This window comes from Ursus americanus, chromosome 1 (genome assembly GCF_024610735.1).
Source record: "Ursus americanus isolate L20-20 chromosome 1, mUrsAme1.1.p, whole genome shotgun sequence".
NCBI lineage: Eukaryota > Metazoa > Chordata > Mammalia > Carnivora > Ursidae > Ursus > Ursus americanus.
This window is the reverse complement of record NC_142127.1, coordinates 18,133,549-18,150,836: the sequence shown is the minus strand read 5'-3', so window position 1 is coordinate 18,150,836 and position 17,288 is coordinate 18,133,549. Positions and strand designations below refer to the sequence as shown.

The following is a 17,288-nucleotide window of genomic DNA, read 5'->3' as shown; positions in this document are numbered from 1 at the left end:
GGCCAAAATAAAAGCTTCTGACGGTTATGATGATGATGACGTTAGCAAGAGTAGTAGTAATAACAGTAGTAATAGTGATGATAATGTAAATTAACATTACTAAGTATTTATTTACCACCATAAATTAGGTTCTGTTGTAATAACTTTATGTGTGTTATAATATTAAGTCTTCCTAATAACCTTAAGAAGGTACTTTTATCACCCCTGTTTTATAGATTGGGAAATTGAGGTTAAGTAACTTGACCAAGGTTGTATAGCCAGTAAGCAGGGAAATTAAGATCTGAAACTATGCCCTCTGGCTCCAGAGCTGCAGCTCTTCAACCATTTCATTATCCTCTATACCTGGCTTCCATGATTTAGAAGGTGATTAACTTCTAGTAAGTCATGTTTCTGAAATGCAAACTAGTCTTTTCAAAAGACACAGTAATCCCTTAATTACTTTCAATTTGGCTCAATTATTACAAAGAGGAAGTTACTGGTTTGATTTATCCAACTCTATAACATAATATATGTCAGTCTTTTTGCCTACTGAGGGAGTGTAGCATTCTAAGATTATTATTTCCGATTGTATCTAAGTTAATATATACTCACAGCAGATCCAGGGGAAACAACACAGTTCAATCTAGATGATTTAAGCTATAGAACAAATCTACAACTAGTGGTAAAGAAAAATTGAAGCAAAAGAGAGGGAACAGTATTTGAGACATATGGCCACCAAATAGTGTACTGAGGACAGATGATTTTTCTGATTTATTTTTTAGATAGCATTTTTTCCCCGACTCAGGCTCTCTACCAGAGGTAGTAGGGATTATAAAGCAGGCTCTAATTGCTCTACAGGGCCATCCTTCTCAGAGTCTTTTACCCAGTATGAGGGTTATATAAAATACCCTGAGAAATTATTTATAACTTATAAAAAAGCATGCTATACTGTAATTAACTGCCTTAGCTCTGACACATTACCAGTATCTAGCTTTAAAACAAAACAAAACTACACTAACAAGTCTGTAATTTAAAAACTGTATTATTTTTAGTACTAGACTGTGAGCCCCTAGAGGTAAGGGGCACATCTTATTTCCACAGTGCCTGGACATCTAACAGATGCTCAATGTACTGGGTTAGGGAGCACAACCAAGGTCCTTAACAGGACCTAGTACCTGGCCTGGTACTGATCCTCTCTAATGTCTAGCTGTGGAGAAGAAGGGAATGGGCAGTGTCATGTGCCTGGGCTCAAGCACAGGGGATAAGGAATACGAAGCATGAGGATGGTAGAGAAAAGAAAGATGCAAAATCTAGTTTTATGATTAATCTTTTCTTTTTTCCTTATTTGCTTTCTATTGCCAAGAAGACAGACTTTTTTTTTCCCTCTAGACATACTCTTAGTGTTCACTAGTCCTTGACAATTTCCTAGTTTACATTTAATTTCATTTTAAAATTTCTGGGATTACATGGAATATGCTAGCACCTTTACTCGTATCGTTCCCCATCCCCAGGATTTCTTCTAAACCAATTTATGCCCACAATTTTCTTTTAAGTGCTAGTTAAAGGTTTTTATCTTTCCAGAGAACTTCTACACTTAAGTTTGGGACTGAGGTGGGGAAAAAGATCAGTTTCAACATGAAAACTTAATGTTCTTCTCTATTCTGTAAACACTGATTTATAGTCTGTACTCTACCTCATTCTTTTAGGTACCTACCTCTATCATTATTTTCCCTCTCATTCTACTCTTTCCTCATAAGAGACTTTCTAAGAAGCTGAAGAATAGAATAAGATACTTGCTTATTATATATTTGTATCTTTAGAATCACAGACAATGCCAAACACAGTTTACTTGCCACTACCAATGTGGTTAACATCGGTAATTGTAGTTCACATATAATTTTTTATAAAAATTAAAGAAGTGAATGAATAAAAGCAATACAATGAGGGTAAAACAAAGCTGCTATAACTAATAAAACTCTTCAGACTATAAAGTTGTGTATCATAAAAGCATTTCCCCTATATTAAAAAAGGGAGGAGATGAACTATGGCTATACATTTTATTTATTGAAAATCTCCTCCACCCAAAGATGGCAATAGTGACAACATACCTGGTATGATGGCACTGAAGGATATGGGATGACTACTCCTTGGATCTGATTTCCAATGCTGTTGGGTTGGCCACCAACTAGGCTCTGACTCTGGGGTTGCTGAACTCCAACTAGTCCTTGGTAGTTTTGCTGGTGGTTGGGTATAACTTGATAACCTGTAATGGCACAATGAGTTAAACCCTGCTTTGAATTTATTTATTTTTCATCTAATAGAATGTTTTTGTGTTTTAAGCAAATACTTTTGTGTTTTGAAATGACAAAATTCTGCTAAAATAGCACATCTTAAAAACCCACTATTATGAGAGCTAACATTTAAAGGGTTTCCTGTATAGGTAAATCCCAGCTATATTTTTCCCCACTTAAAATACATTCAAATAAAATTTGTGTACAAAGATTTCCTTTATAGTTGAGGAAATTTATATGGTCACAGACTTGGTTTACAGACAATTACTTTTCAGTGTATATTATGATCTATTATGACAACTGGTTTCTGAGGACCAGTACTGGCTACATAATTTCTGGTCCCGTGCAAGAGGAAAATGCAGGGCTGCTTGTTAAAAATTATTGAGAATTTTGAGTTGGTAATAGCAGATCATTAACCAAACACAGGGCCCTGTGTTACATCAGAGGGTGCATGCGCAGGAAGCTGGCCCTCTGAAGACCAAAAGTAGGAAAGAGGAGAATCACTTCTACAGAATGGTTGTCATACTAAAACAGTAATCCTTATATCAGGAATGTGTTAAGGGCACAAGAAAAATGGAGTCAGGTAGCAAATTTATAGATTATTTCCTTATTGCTTTATTTAGGTCACTTGACAGAGAGATCATTAAAGAGATTAAGTAATTTGACTAAAGTCACAAATCAAACACCTAAGGGACAATTCTTCTCTAACCGAAAGGCACCATTAGTAACCTAACTAGTAAATTAAGAATACAAATTTACTTTTAGCAAGTGAATTCATCAGTTATTTAAATAAGAATCCACAACGATAAGCTCTGAGTAGTGAATAAGAATTCTATTAAAAAAAAGAAAAAGAAAATAAGAATTTGTTTCTTCACCCCAAGAAGATTCCTTTAGGTAAACCAATGATCTCAAAACTTATGTAAATTATTAGAAGCTACCAGAAATCATTTTTTTCTTTTTAAAAAGAAACCAGATAAAAATAACTAACCATCCAGCATCAGGTATTTAAAAAGTTTCTACAAAGATGGACCAAATTATAGTATTACCTATACAAACTTCCACAACTAAACGTCAGTGAAATGATTTCTCTGGTAATACCGTAAATATATTTCACTATCTTATAAATATCAGTTTTCATTTCTATCCTTATTAATCCCTAAAGCAACAGAAATGGCAAAGATCCCTTCTCAGGTATTTGACTACAGACAACAGCATCACTGTAGTTGCCTCCAAGTCTCAATGACTCTGCTCAATGACTAAATAATTGAATAAAATGTAGCATCAACCTTCTCTAAAGATAGAAATACAAAGCATATTTGTCAACTAAACAACATATTAACATCAACAAAATAAAAATCTAGTTATAGTGAACCATTTAACAGTGAAGTGTTTTGTAAAATTATACTATTTCTGTGGCAATAGTGCTTTATGGCCATGTTCAAATGACTTCTGAGTAATCTAACTTTGTACAAAAAGATTGTATTCTAATTTTAGTCAGTAATGAAGTGACTGATAATATGCTATTTCCTCAACTTTTCTGTGAATGAATTTTCTGTAATACTTAAACTTGTAGGCAGATAAAGAACAAGGGGAAGCTTATTTCTTGCCCTTTAGTCTAACAATTAACAGTTAACCCTCTTTTTAGTTTAGCAAATCACACTTCAAAATCATGCTCTAAATTCCAAACACCGTCAAAGCATACACTGATACATTTCCACTCCTAGAAACATAAAGGGCAGGAATGGAAATGCGATGTGAAGATACAACCTTTTCTTGTGTTGGAAACACTACCTCTGAACATACACACACAGAAACACAGACTGCAGTGTCAGAATCTGGGCTCAGCTCTGTGCAGACAGGAAAAGTAACTTACAATGGTCCTGTGAGAATATAGTCCACTACAATTGAAAAGAAAAATGTAGAAACCTCACAGAATTTACTGTAACATAACCTGACTTAAAATACTTTCACTTATATAGTCATATCTCCCCAAGGAATGTCAACTATTTCTCATGCTATTCTTGTAGTTTATTCAAAATACTTTCAAAATTATAGGTTACCCTGAAATACAACTTTGAAAAAAGTGCCAATTTATGGGCAAATATGGCTTTGATTTCCTTTATTTAAATTCACTAATTTTTGGAGATTCACACTGGAGCCTCCCAGCCTAAAAATTGTCTCTTACGAAAAAAAAGTCTGACAGAGAAAACTTTCAATAAATAGTTATAGATTCCATGTCACAGGATACTACATTATGGAATTTGCATCAGTAAGTTTCCAATGGTATTTTAGATTCCCTAATGCAACCGAATCTCCATCAATATCCACGTCACAGTGCATCTCCACACAAACATCATGCACATTTTCAAAATGTGACAGCATAACACAAAATCTAAAACATTTGACTCTAGCACCTCATCATTTGTTACAGACGGTAGTATACTGTGAACCCAGGATGTGACTGGCGGGTGATATAAAGATGAATAAGGTCCCTATCTTTGAATGAGGTATGCTTAGTCCTGACACTGATAATAGAATAGCAGTATAAACAGGACAGCAGTATATGAGCTTGGACTTAAAAGAAAAAAAAAGTCAGAAAAAAGTATAAAATGAATAATACCTCTGGGGAAAAGTAGAAGCAGAAGAGTTGTGAGAACACGAAGTTCTCAATTTAAAAGACTTGGAAAATAGAATAATGACTAAATATTAGGACTTCTTTCAGAAGTAGCATAAACACACTGGGAGCATATTCTTAAACAATAGTGGAGCTACTAAAAACAAGAATGTCAAGCACTTTAAAAGAAAATATATTTCCTAAGCTCATATTAATCTTCTCATAATTTTGTTCATTGTCTTATTTCCAGATGTTTTAAAAGCTATAGGTAACCCTCCTAAGTAGCTCCTGCTGCATCACATCCTGCAAGCAGCCTGGACAGGGATGGAAGGCACTCCAAAGTGACTCCTACCCTGGGAGAAGGGAAGATAACCGTACAAACTAGTTCCACTGCAGTCCCAGTAGATGGACTGGGGGGCAGACATCTGATCTGAATGCCAGTCATATCCACCAACAAAAAACTCTCAAGGGAAAGCACAGGAATAGAGCCCTGCAGTTTGGGATCACTGCAGCCGTGCCAGACAAAGTGGGGGAAGGCATCTGGTCTGAGACTGCTGGCCTCACCTACCTACAAAAGCCTCTCAGGGGACCCTGCAGGTCATTGCTACTGCAGCCCCAGTGAAGTGGATGAGGGCAGGCAACTGGTCTGACTGCTGACACTGCCCAACTAAAACCATAGTGGCCCTAATCTTGGCCCTAAACAGCAAAGGGACTAAATCTTGCCCACAGCATGCAAGGTGGCCATTGCAGCTAAGAAACTGAAGGTAAACATGCCTCAGATACAACAGCAGAGCACACACAACCCACAGAGGAGACACCCTGAAGAACCTGGTTCAGGTCAACAGGAGACACTGTGCTACAGGGCACCTTTCTTCATAAGGCTGTTACCTTCAAGATCAGTAGATATAGCTGACCTTCCCAATACACAGAAACAAATACAGAGAGTTAGGCAAAATGAGGAGACAGGAATATGACCCAAATGAAAGAATAGGACAAAATCGCAAAAAAAGAGCTAAATGAGATTGAGATCAGCAATATGCCTGGATAAAGAATTCAAAGTAGGGGTGCCTGGGTGGCTCAGTCGTTGAGTGCCTGCCTTCGGCTCAGGGTGTGATCCCGGGATCGAGCCCCATGTCGGGCTCCTCCACTGGGAGCCTGCTTTTTCCTCTCCCACTCCCCCTGCTGTGTTCCCTCCTTCACTAGCTGTCTCTCTCTCTCTGTCAAGAAATAAATAAAATCTTAAAAAAAAAGAATTCAAAGTAATGATACTCTGTAATGATACAAAGATACCAACTAGACTTGGGGAAAAAATGGACAAACTCAATGAGAACTTCAACAAAGAGAAAATTAAAAAAAAAAACAGAGACGAAGAATTCAATAACTGAAATGAAAAATATACTAGAAGGAATCAGCAGATTAGATGATGCAGAAAAACAGCAGTAATCTAGAAGGCTGGGGTAATGAAAATCAAAAAGAAAAAAAAAATAATAAATGAGAATAGGTTAAGGGAGCTCAGCAACATCATCAAGTATAATAACATTTGCATTATTGGGATCCCAGAAAGAAATAAGACAGAAAAGGATGCAGAAAATTTATTTGAAGAAATAACAGCTGAAAACTTCCCAAACCTGAGGAAAGAAACAGACATCCAAATCCAGAAGGCACAGAGGGCGCCCAACAAAATTGACCCAAGGAGGTCCACACCAAGATACTTAGTAATTAAAAGCAGTGAGAATGAGAGAATTTTAAAAACAGCAACAGAAAAGAAAAGAAAACAGTTACTTAGGCGGGAAATTCCCAGAAGACAGTAAGCTCATTTTTCAGCAGAAACTCTGCAAACCAGAGTGATATGATATACGCCAAAGTACTGAAAGGAAAGAAATCACCAACAAGAACACTTTGCCTAGCAAGATTATCATTCAGAATAGAAAGAGACAGAAAGTTTTCCAGGCAAACAAAAGTTAAAGGAATTCATCACCATTAATTAAACCAGACTTACAAGAGAAGTTAATGGGAATTCTTTGAGTGGAAAGAAGGCCATAATCAGGAGTAACAACATTATGAAAGAATAAAATTTCATAGGTAAATACAAACACAATAGAAGTGGTAGATTAATCACTTATAAAATCATTACAGAGGTTAAAGCACAAAAGCAGTGCCTGAAATTATATCTATAAAAAGCATTCAAGGGATCCACAAAAAGATGTAAAATACGACATCACATACATTGAATGTGGGTTGGAGGGGATTATAAACTAGCCCTCTTACAATGGGTTCAAAGTTAAATTGATGTCAATGTAATATAGACTGCTATATGCATAAGATGTTATATTTGAACCTAATGGTAACCACAAATCAAAAACCTGCAGTAGATACACAAAATAAAGATAAAGGAATCTAAGTATTTCACTGAAGAAAACCAGCAAAGCACAAAGGAAGAGAGCAAAAGAAGAAAGGAAAAGAGAACTACAAAAACAACCATAAAACAAGTAACAAGTAAGTATATATCCATCAATAACTACTCTGAGTGTAAACAGACTAAATGTACCAACCAAAAGACATATGGTGAATGAATGGATGAAAAACCAAGACTCTGGGATGCCTGGGTGGCTCAGTTGGTTAAGCGTCTGCCCTGGGCTCAGGTCACGACTCCAGGGTCCTGGTATCAAGTCCCACATAGGGCTCCTTGCTCAGCAGGGAGTCTGCTTCTCCCTCTACCTGTTGTTCTCCCTGCTTGTGTGCTCTCTCTCTGACAAATGAGTAAATAAAATCTTAAAAAAAAAAAAAAAAGGGACGACCCATGTATATGATGTCTATAAGAGACTCACTTCAGACCTAAATAATCATGCAGATCGAAAGTTAAGGGATACAAAAACATTTACCATGCAAATGGAAGTGAAAAGAAAGCTGGGGTAGCAATACTTACATAGGACAAAATAGTCTTTAAAACAAAGACTGTAACAAGAGACAAAGACGGATACTACATAATGCTAAAGGGAACAATCCAACAAGAGTATATAACAATTGTAAATATTTATGCACCCAACATGGGAATACCTAAATACATAAAGTAACTATTAAGAGACATCAAAGAACATTGGGGTGCATATGGCCCTTCTCTTCACTATGTCTGTATCTTTGGGATAAATACCCAGTAGTGCAATTGCTGGGTCATAGGGTAGCTCTATTTTTAACTTTTTTGAGGGACCTCCACACTGTTTTCCAAAATGGCTGTACCAACTTGCATTCCCACCAACAGTGTAAGAGGTTCCCCTTTCTCCACATGCAGCATTGTTTACAACAGCCAAACTGTGGAAGGAGCCGAGATGCCCTTCAACAGACAAACGGATAAAGAAGATGTGGTCCATGTATACAATGGAATATTACTCAGCCATCAGAAAGAATGATTATCCAACATTTGCATCAACACGGAGCGGAGGAGATTATGCTAAGTGAAATAAGTCAAGCAGAGAAAGACAATTATCATATGGTTTCACTCATTTGTGGAACATAAGGAATAGCAGGGAGATCGGTAGGAAAAGGAAGGGAAAAATGAAGGGGGTGTAAACAGAAGGGGAAATGAACCACGAAAGACTATGGACTCCGGGAAACAAACTGAGGGTTTTAGAGGGGAGGGGGGTGGGAAGATGGGGTACTCCGGTGATGGGTATTAAGGAGGGCACGTATTGCATGAACACTGGGTGTTATACGCAAACAATGAATCATGGAACACTACATGAAAAACTAATGATGTACTGTATGGTGACTAACATAAAAAAAAGATATCAAAGAAGAAATTGATAATAATACAATAGTAGGGGACTGTAACACTCCATTTATATCAATGGCTAGATCATCCAGACAGAAAACAAGGAAGCAGTGGCGCTGAATGACACATTGGATCAGACGGACCTATCAGATATATTCAGAACATTCTATCAAAAAACAGTTTAACATCCACTTAAGTGCACATGAAACAGTCTCCAGAACATATCAGTTGTTATGCCACAAAACAAATTTCAGTAAATTGAAAAAACCTGAAAACATATCATGCATCTTTTCTGACTACAATGGTATGAAACTAGAAACCAATCACAAGAAAAAAATCTGAAAAGAACGCGAATACATGGAGGCTAAATACCATGCTACTAAACAATGGATGGCTCAACCAAGAAATCGAAGAGGAAATCAAAAAATACATGGAGACAAATGAAAATGAAAACACAACGGTCCAAGATCCTTGGGATGCAGCAAAAGTTGTTCTAACAGGGAAGTTTACAGCAATACAGGCCTACTTCAAGAAGCAAGAAACATTTCAAATAAAAAACCTAATCTTAGACCTAAAGGAGCTAGGAAAAGAAGAACAAACAAAGCCCAAACCCAGTAGAAGGAAGGAAGTAATAAAGATTAGAGCAGAAATAAATGAAAGACAGACTAAAACACAACAGATCAATGAAACCAGGAGCTGATTCTCTGAACAGATAAACCATTATGCAGATTCATAAAGCACGAGAGAGAGACAGAGACAGAGAGAGAGAAAGTACTTAAATCAGAAATGAAGGAGGAGAAATAACTGACAGGCACAGAAATACAAAGGATTACAAAAGAATATTATAAAAAATTATATGCCACAAATTGGACAATCTGGAAAGAATGGATACATTCCTAGAAACACATAATCTTCTAAAATGAAATTCGGAAGAAATAGAAAATTTGAACCTCTCCACTACTAGCAATGAAATTGAATCAGTAATCAAAACAGAAGTCCAGGACCAGATGGCTTCACAGATTTCTAGCAAACATTTATTATTTATTTATTTATTTTAAAATATTTTATTTATTTGAGAGAGAGAGAGAGAGAAAGTGTGAGAGAGAGAGATCACAAGGAGGGGGAGGGGTAAAGGAGAAGACTCTGCTGAGCAGGGAGCCCGAGGTAGGACTCAATCCCAGAATCCTGGGATCATGACCTTGGCTGAAAGCAGAAGCTTAACCGATTGAGCCACCTGGCTCCCTCTATCGAACATTTAAAGAAAAGTTAGTACCTATTCTCAAACTATTCCAAAAAAAAAGAAGAGGAAGGAAAGCTTCTAAGTTCATTGTGTGAGGACAGAACTACTCTGATACCAAAACCAGATATACTACAAAAAAAGAAAACTACTAGCCAATATCTCTGATGAACACAGATGCATAAATTTTCAACAAAATATTAGCAAACCGTAACCAATAATACATTAAAAAAAATCATTCGCCAGTGTGGAGTGAAATTTATTAGAGGGATACAAGGGTGGTTCAATATTTGTGAGTCAATCAACAGGATAAATCACATTAATAAGAGAAAGGATAAAAACCACACCATCATCTCAGTAGAAGCAGAAAAAGCATTTGATCAAGGACAACATCCATTCATGATAAAAACCCTCAACAAAGTAGGTTTAGAGGGAACATACATACATAATAAGGCCTATATATGAAAAACTCACAGCTAATGTCATAGTCAGTGGTGAAAAAGAGAGCTTTTCCTCTAAGATCAGGAACAAGACAAGGATGTCCACTTTCACTACTCTTCTTCACAAAGTAATGGAAGCCCTAGCCCCAGCAATCAGACAAGAAATAAAAGGCATACAAATTGGAAAGGATGAAGTAAAACTTTCACTACTGGAGGTGACATAGTATTATATAAACAGAAAAAACTGAAAATCCCACCAAAAAACTACTAGAACTGATAAATGAGTTTAGTAAGGATAGAGAATACAAAATTAATATACAGAAATCTGTTGCATTACTACACACTAATAATGAAGTAGCAGAAAGAGAAATTAAGAAAGCAATCTCACGTATATTTGCATCAAGAATAAAATACCTAGGAGTAAACTTAATCAAGAAGGTCAAAGACTTGTAGTGTGAAACTACCAAACATTGATAAAAGAAATCAAAGATGACACAAACAAATGGAAATATATTCCATGCTCACAGATTAGAAGAATCAAGATTGTTAAAACGTCCATACTACCTAAAACAACCCATATACTTAATGCGATCCTCATCAAGATACAAGCATAATTTTTTACAGAACTAGAACAAATAATCCGAAAATTTGTATGGAACCAGAGAAGACCCTGAATAGCCAAAACAATCTTGAAAAAGAGCAAAGATAGAGATATCACATTCCTAGATTTCAAAGTATAGTATAAAGGGGTAGAATCAAAATAGTATGGTACTGGCACACAAACAGACACATGGATCAAAAGAAGAGAATAGAAAGCCTAGAAATAAATCATATTTATATAGTCAATTAATGTATGACAAAGGAGACAAGAAAATACAATGGGAAAAAGTCTCTTCAACAAACAGTCCTGGGAAAACCGGGCAACTACATGCAAAGGAATGAAACAGGACCATATACAAAATTCTTACACCACATACAAAAATAAACTCAAAATGAGTGTGAGACCTGAAACCATAAAAATCCTAGAAAAAAACATGCAGTAATTTTCTTTCTTTTTTTTTAAGAGTTACTCATTTTTAAAAAGTAATTTCTATGAACAACATGGGTCCCGAATTCACGACCCTGAGATCAAGAGTCACATGCTCTACTGACTAAGCCAGCCAGGCACCCCCTAGGCAGTAATTTCTTCTTTGACATTGGCCTTAGAAACGTTTCTCTAGATAGTTCTCCTTGGGAAAGAGAAATAGCGAAATTAAATGACTGGGACTATACCAAACTAAAAAGCTTCTGCACAGCAAAGGAACAAAAAACAAAACAAATCAACAAAACAAAAAGGTAATCTACTGAATGGGAAAAGATACTTGCAAATGATACGTGCGGTAAGGGGTTAATACCCAAAATATACAAAAACTTACACAACTCAACAACAAAATCCTCAAATAATCCAATTAAAAAATGGCAGAGGACATGAACAGACATTTCTCTAAAGAAGACATACAGATGTCCAACAGACACATGAAAAGACGCTGAACATGGCTCATCATTAGGGAAATGCAAATCAAAACCACAATGAGGTATCACCTTACACCTGTCAGAATAGCTAAAATGAAAAACACAGGAAATAACAAGGGTTGGCAAGAATGTAGAGAAAAAGGAACCCTTGTGCACTGTTGCGAAGAATGTTAACCAGTGCAGCCATTGTAGGAAACAGTACGGAGGTGCTTCAAAAAATTAACAGAATTACCATATGATCCAGTAATTCTACTGCTGGGTATTTATCCGAAGAAAATGAAAACAATAATTCAAAAAGATATATGCACCCCTATGTTTATTGCAGCAGTACTTACAATAGCCAAGATATGGAGGTAACCCAAATGGCCATCGATAGTTGAATGGATAAAGATGTGGTATAATATACGTACACCATGAAAATAATGAAATCTGCTATTTGCTACAACATGGATACACCTAGAGAGTACAGTGTTAAGTGAAATAAGTCAGTAGAGAAAGACGGATACCATATATTTTCACTCATACGTGGAATTTGGAAAACAAAACAAAGGAACAAATGTTAAGAAAGATTGAAACAAAAAACCAGACTCTTAAATAAAGAGAATAAAGGTTACAAGAGGGGAGGTGCTTGGCAGGATGGGTAAAATAGGTGAAGGGGATTAGGAGTACAGGTATCTTGATGAACACTGAGTAATGTACAGAATTGCTGAATGATTATATTGTACACTTGAAACTAATGACACTGTATGTTAATTATACTTAAAGAAACCCTACTGTACAGCTAATATAAAATTCATCTCTTTAATTGTTCTCTCATGGTGTATGCCTTAAAAAAGAAAAATGAAATGGTGTCCCTTTTTAAAAGTAAGGTTAGAAACTTAACATCCCCCTTCCCTACCCCCATTAAAAACAAAGAAACCCATATCAGCTATTGTAGAGCTAAGCCAGTAAGTGGGCACTCAATATTTATACTCACTGAATAGATAACAGAGAAAAACATATTCTTAACAGAACAGAATCAAAATAACATATGCTTCTACATGAAACCAGAAGCTTACTATGCATGCTGACAGGCAGACCAAGAATGGCGTTTTTCACTCTCCACATTCAGCAAATGGCTCTGTAAGCAAAAGCTGAACTTAAGTTTTAAGGTAACATGTTTAAAATAGGGTTAAACACATTTAATTGCCATTTCATTAAAATGAAACTTGACCACATGATTACAAATAACCTCAGTGAATTCACGAATTCTTGGGTCACTCATAAATCCTCTCCTTAGAAACTGCACTGCAGCTGAAATGCAGATTTCATGTCATTAATCTCAAAGTGTTTACTTGATAAGGAAGAACACAAAACTGTTTTAGTTTACATTTAATATATAAAGCTTGAAATGAAGGTTTTATTTCAGTATTTCTGAATAAGTCTGGACATTTAAAACACCTCTTAAAAAAGCCTTATGTGATTATACTGTATGTTTTCATGGTAGAACATTTGGAAAATACGAAAAAGGAAAAAGCCACTATGGAAAAAATCATTTTTGTAAAACAATTATTCATAGATAATCACCATTTACACGTATATATAGGTAGCCTTATTTCTATGCACAGATATCAATATAAATATTCACTTGCATTATTTATAGAAACGGCACACATACTGTTTTAAAACCTTTTCCATAGCTATAGATAAGATCAACAGAAATTTTTAAAAATGATGGGAAGTAAGTCAACCAGAGAAAGACAATTATCATATGATCTCACTCATATGTGGAATTTAAGAAACAAAACAGAGGATCATAGGGGAAGGGAGGAAAAATAAAACAAGATGAAACCAGAGAGGGAGACAAACCATAAGAGACTCTTAATCATAGGAAACAAGCTGAGAGTTGCTGGAGGGGATGGGGTGGGGGGATGGGGTAAGTGGGTGATGGACATTAAGGAGAGCACATGATGTAATGAGTAGTGGGTGTTATGTAAGCCGATGAATCACTGAACTCTACCTCTGAAACTAATAATACACTATATGTTAACTGAATTCAAAGAAAAACAAAAACAAAACAAAAAAGATGGGAAGGAACTAATTTAAGTAAATTTTCTTAGAACATATTTAGACCTCAAGTTAACAATCCAAGGATGAGAAAAGAAGTCAACTAATGTGAACTCTGTTGTACTTTAAGGAAAAGGCACGCGTTAAGAAGCTAACAAGACAAAAAGACTAAATATTTTACAACAAACTATGTCAGTTTCCTATGGCCACTCTGGAATTGAGACCAAACACAAATTTTGCCCAAAATTCCTAGGACTTTTCATTTAGAATTCTACATAATGTTCATTTTTTTGATGGTACCACAAAGTAACATTAGTAACTAACATTTACATGACATTAATAGGTTTTGGGCACTGTTCTAAACACTTTATTTATGGAGTGAGATGAAGAAACAAAAGCACAGAGAGGTTCACACCTTGCCCAAGGTTACCTCCCGGTAAGTGTTGTAACTGGGATATGCACTTGGTAGTCTGATTCTAAAATTTACCTTTCTCAGGGATAAATGTTGAAGTAGAAAGATATTAGAGTAATACTGCTCAAACAAGTGGAACACTATAGACTTGGTCTCCTTCCATTTTTTGAGTATTTTGGTTAATAAAAACTTTAACTGTAGCTTAAGATACTTAAATCTCAAGATAAATTCAATTATAGGAAAAAAAATTATTGGAAATAGTCGACCAACCAGGGAACTTTTTTCATTTGAACTGAAGATTATTTGTAGGTATAAATGTAGTTATCCAAAATCCAAAATAGGAATCAGAGTGAAAAGTTGGCTAACAGTTAGTACAGATGGTAGTTACATGAACTTGGAGCTAAAAAAAAAAGACCATATATCGAAGAGTTTAAACGATCAGCCCATATGTCCTCTCCTTGGGAGGGACTCTCCTTTACTTGTTTTACCCATTTCTCTCAAGATGTGCGGTTTGTGACCTCCTGTATTTCAAGGTCACACTTGCTTGCCTGATTATAATTAGATCTCACATGTATATGAAACAGTTGGGAAGAGGAAAAGGAGGCTCAAATGGTGACATGTTTCAGGTTCATGTCCCTTGATCTGTGTCTCTCAACCTAAGTATTTTCATGCCAATCTTCAATGTTTCTTGTTGGGGTTTAGCTTTGCTGTTTTGCTTCAAAGGCTGACTTTGCTCAAAATGTATAACTCTGTTGCTATATCCCAGATGAATCCACACAAGATTTAACAAAATTTTCATAATCTGGCTCTCTTCTCTGCAAAGTTGACTTGCTTTGCCAAGAAATCAGACTTTACCCGGTGGGGCAAAGCCAGCTTTAATCTGGATGCCTGTGTACAAAGGGCCACGTTCTGTATCATGGGTTAAGTCTTAAGTCCTTGTGAAGCAATGATTCTTCTCTATACACTGAGTAGCTTTACATTCAGGTTTATATTGAGGCAGGAAAACTCACCAGGTATGAACCACACTGCGCAGGAAGCGGCCAGGGCCTAAGGACTCTTTCTAAGCCTGTCATGGCTGAAAAAAGTATCATTTAACATTTGATACTCTGTTAGACTAGCACCCCAGGAGGGAAATTCTACTGGTAATTTGGACAGGTACCTGAATGTTTTTCTAGAAGTTACAATGAGATGTTTGACCACTCACTCCAATAATGACAACAAAAAACCCACAACCTAGTAACTAGTTGAAAAGTATATAATTTTTTTTTTATTAAAGATTTATTTGTCAGAGAGAGAGAGCGAGCGAGCACAAGCAGGGGAAGTGGCAGGCAGAGGGAGAGGGAGAAGGAGACTCCCTGCTGAGCAGGGAGGCTGATGCAGAACTCGATCCCAGGATTCTGGGATCATGACCTGAGCTGAAGGCAGATGCTTAACTGACTGAGCCACCCAGGAGCCCCCAAAGTATGTAATTTTGGAGTATATTCTCTAAAGAGCAGGATATTAAAAGCTGAAGAAAGATTGGGGCACCTGGCTGGCTCAGTCAGAAGAATGTGTGACTCTTGATCTAGGGGTCATGAGTTCAAGCCCCATGCTGGGTGTAAAGATTACTTAAATACAAATTTTTAAAAAGCTGAAAAAAAGATTAAATCAACTTTTTTGGGTGACGTAAGACCATGGGAACTATGCTGGTTAAAGTTACTATAACCACAAAGAAAACTAGAAATAGTCAGTTGGAAAGCACTAAAAACAGAAAAATCCACCACATCATTCTACTAATCAAATTAAAGATAAGAACCTTACCACTGTCTATGTAAGACAAAGTCATTAATAATTTATTAGCAACATAATATAAAGGATCATCTAATCACAAGTATGCCTCACTTTATGCACACTTCATAAATAAAATTTACATTTAAGAGAACTATTCAAGTTGCTCACAAATTCCTCTGAACCTCTGTTTAAGCAAAGGAATCTCAGGCTGCTGAGCATCAAATGTTACAGAGTGGCACTTAGTAGAGAAGTGGCAATGTGGTTCAAGTTCATTATCTAATTATACAGTCTAAAAGGCAAGGAAGGGACATAGTTCTGATAGTTTAGATGGTATAGTTTGAAGACTGCCAAGTCCGAGAAAAAAAAACAAAACAAAACAACACAGTGATCTAGAAAAGAGGAGGAAAGCTGAAGACTGGGAAAGAGGAAGTAGAATCCTAGAGAATGAAAAGTACCATCAGGTTGCTGGAGCGGAGGTGGGCAGGGGGATGGGTTAAACAGGTGATGGGTAGAGGCACCTGGCTAGCTCAGTCAGAGGGCATGTAACTCTTGATCTCAGGGTTATGAGTTCAAGTCCCATGTTGGGTGTAGAGATTACTTATATAAACTTAAAAAAAAATAGGTGATGGGTATTAAGGAGGGCACTTGTGGTGGTGGTGAGCACCAGGTGTTGTATGTAAGTGATGAATCACTAAATTATACTCCTGAAGCTAATACTCTATGTTAACTAGCTGGAATTTAAATAAAACTTGGAAGAAGAAGAAGAAGAAAAAAAAAGTCTAAGAGAAGAGTATTTCCAGTATTCTAACACACAATATATATCATCAGCTTGGTTACATCTAAATTATTCTTTCTTTAATAATAAGTGTTTCAGTATATCAGAAATTGAAAAAAACGAAAACAAAAACAAATCCTTCCTGCGATCTATCTAGGTTTAACCTGGAAGTTAGAGGAAAATAGGATCTGCAGCACCTGTAGAAATTTGTGTCAATATTGTGGGAAAACATATATTTTGTAAAGTAAGCAATGCCAATATTAAGTGATACCAAACAGAATAAACATCCAGACCTCAACATAGGTGTTATTTAATGCTGTCATTCTGCTTTGTTAAAGGACTGCACTGCTGCAATATTACCCCATTTCTTCCAGCACTTTCAGAGGACAGCACAATCAATTCTGCAAGCAAAGAGAACTAGGACAATATAAATTGATGGCTTA

General features: G+C 36.2%; 1 protein-coding gene across 11 annotated transcripts in view; it reads right to left on the bottom strand.

The window, feature by feature from the left end:
* The window catches only part of R3HDM1 (R3H domain containing 1), a 134,098-nt gene that overhangs the window by 48,736 nt on the left and 68,074 nt on the right, over positions 1–17,288 (bottom strand). For all 11 annotated transcript variants that reach the window (XM_087858476.1, XM_087858211.1, XM_045782907.2 and 8 more), the window contains one exon: positions 2,088–2,242. In XM_087858476.1, coding sequence (XP_087714602.1) covers positions 2,088–2,242 — 155 coding nt within the window. The remainder of the gene's footprint in view (positions 1–2,087; positions 2,243–17,288) is intronic.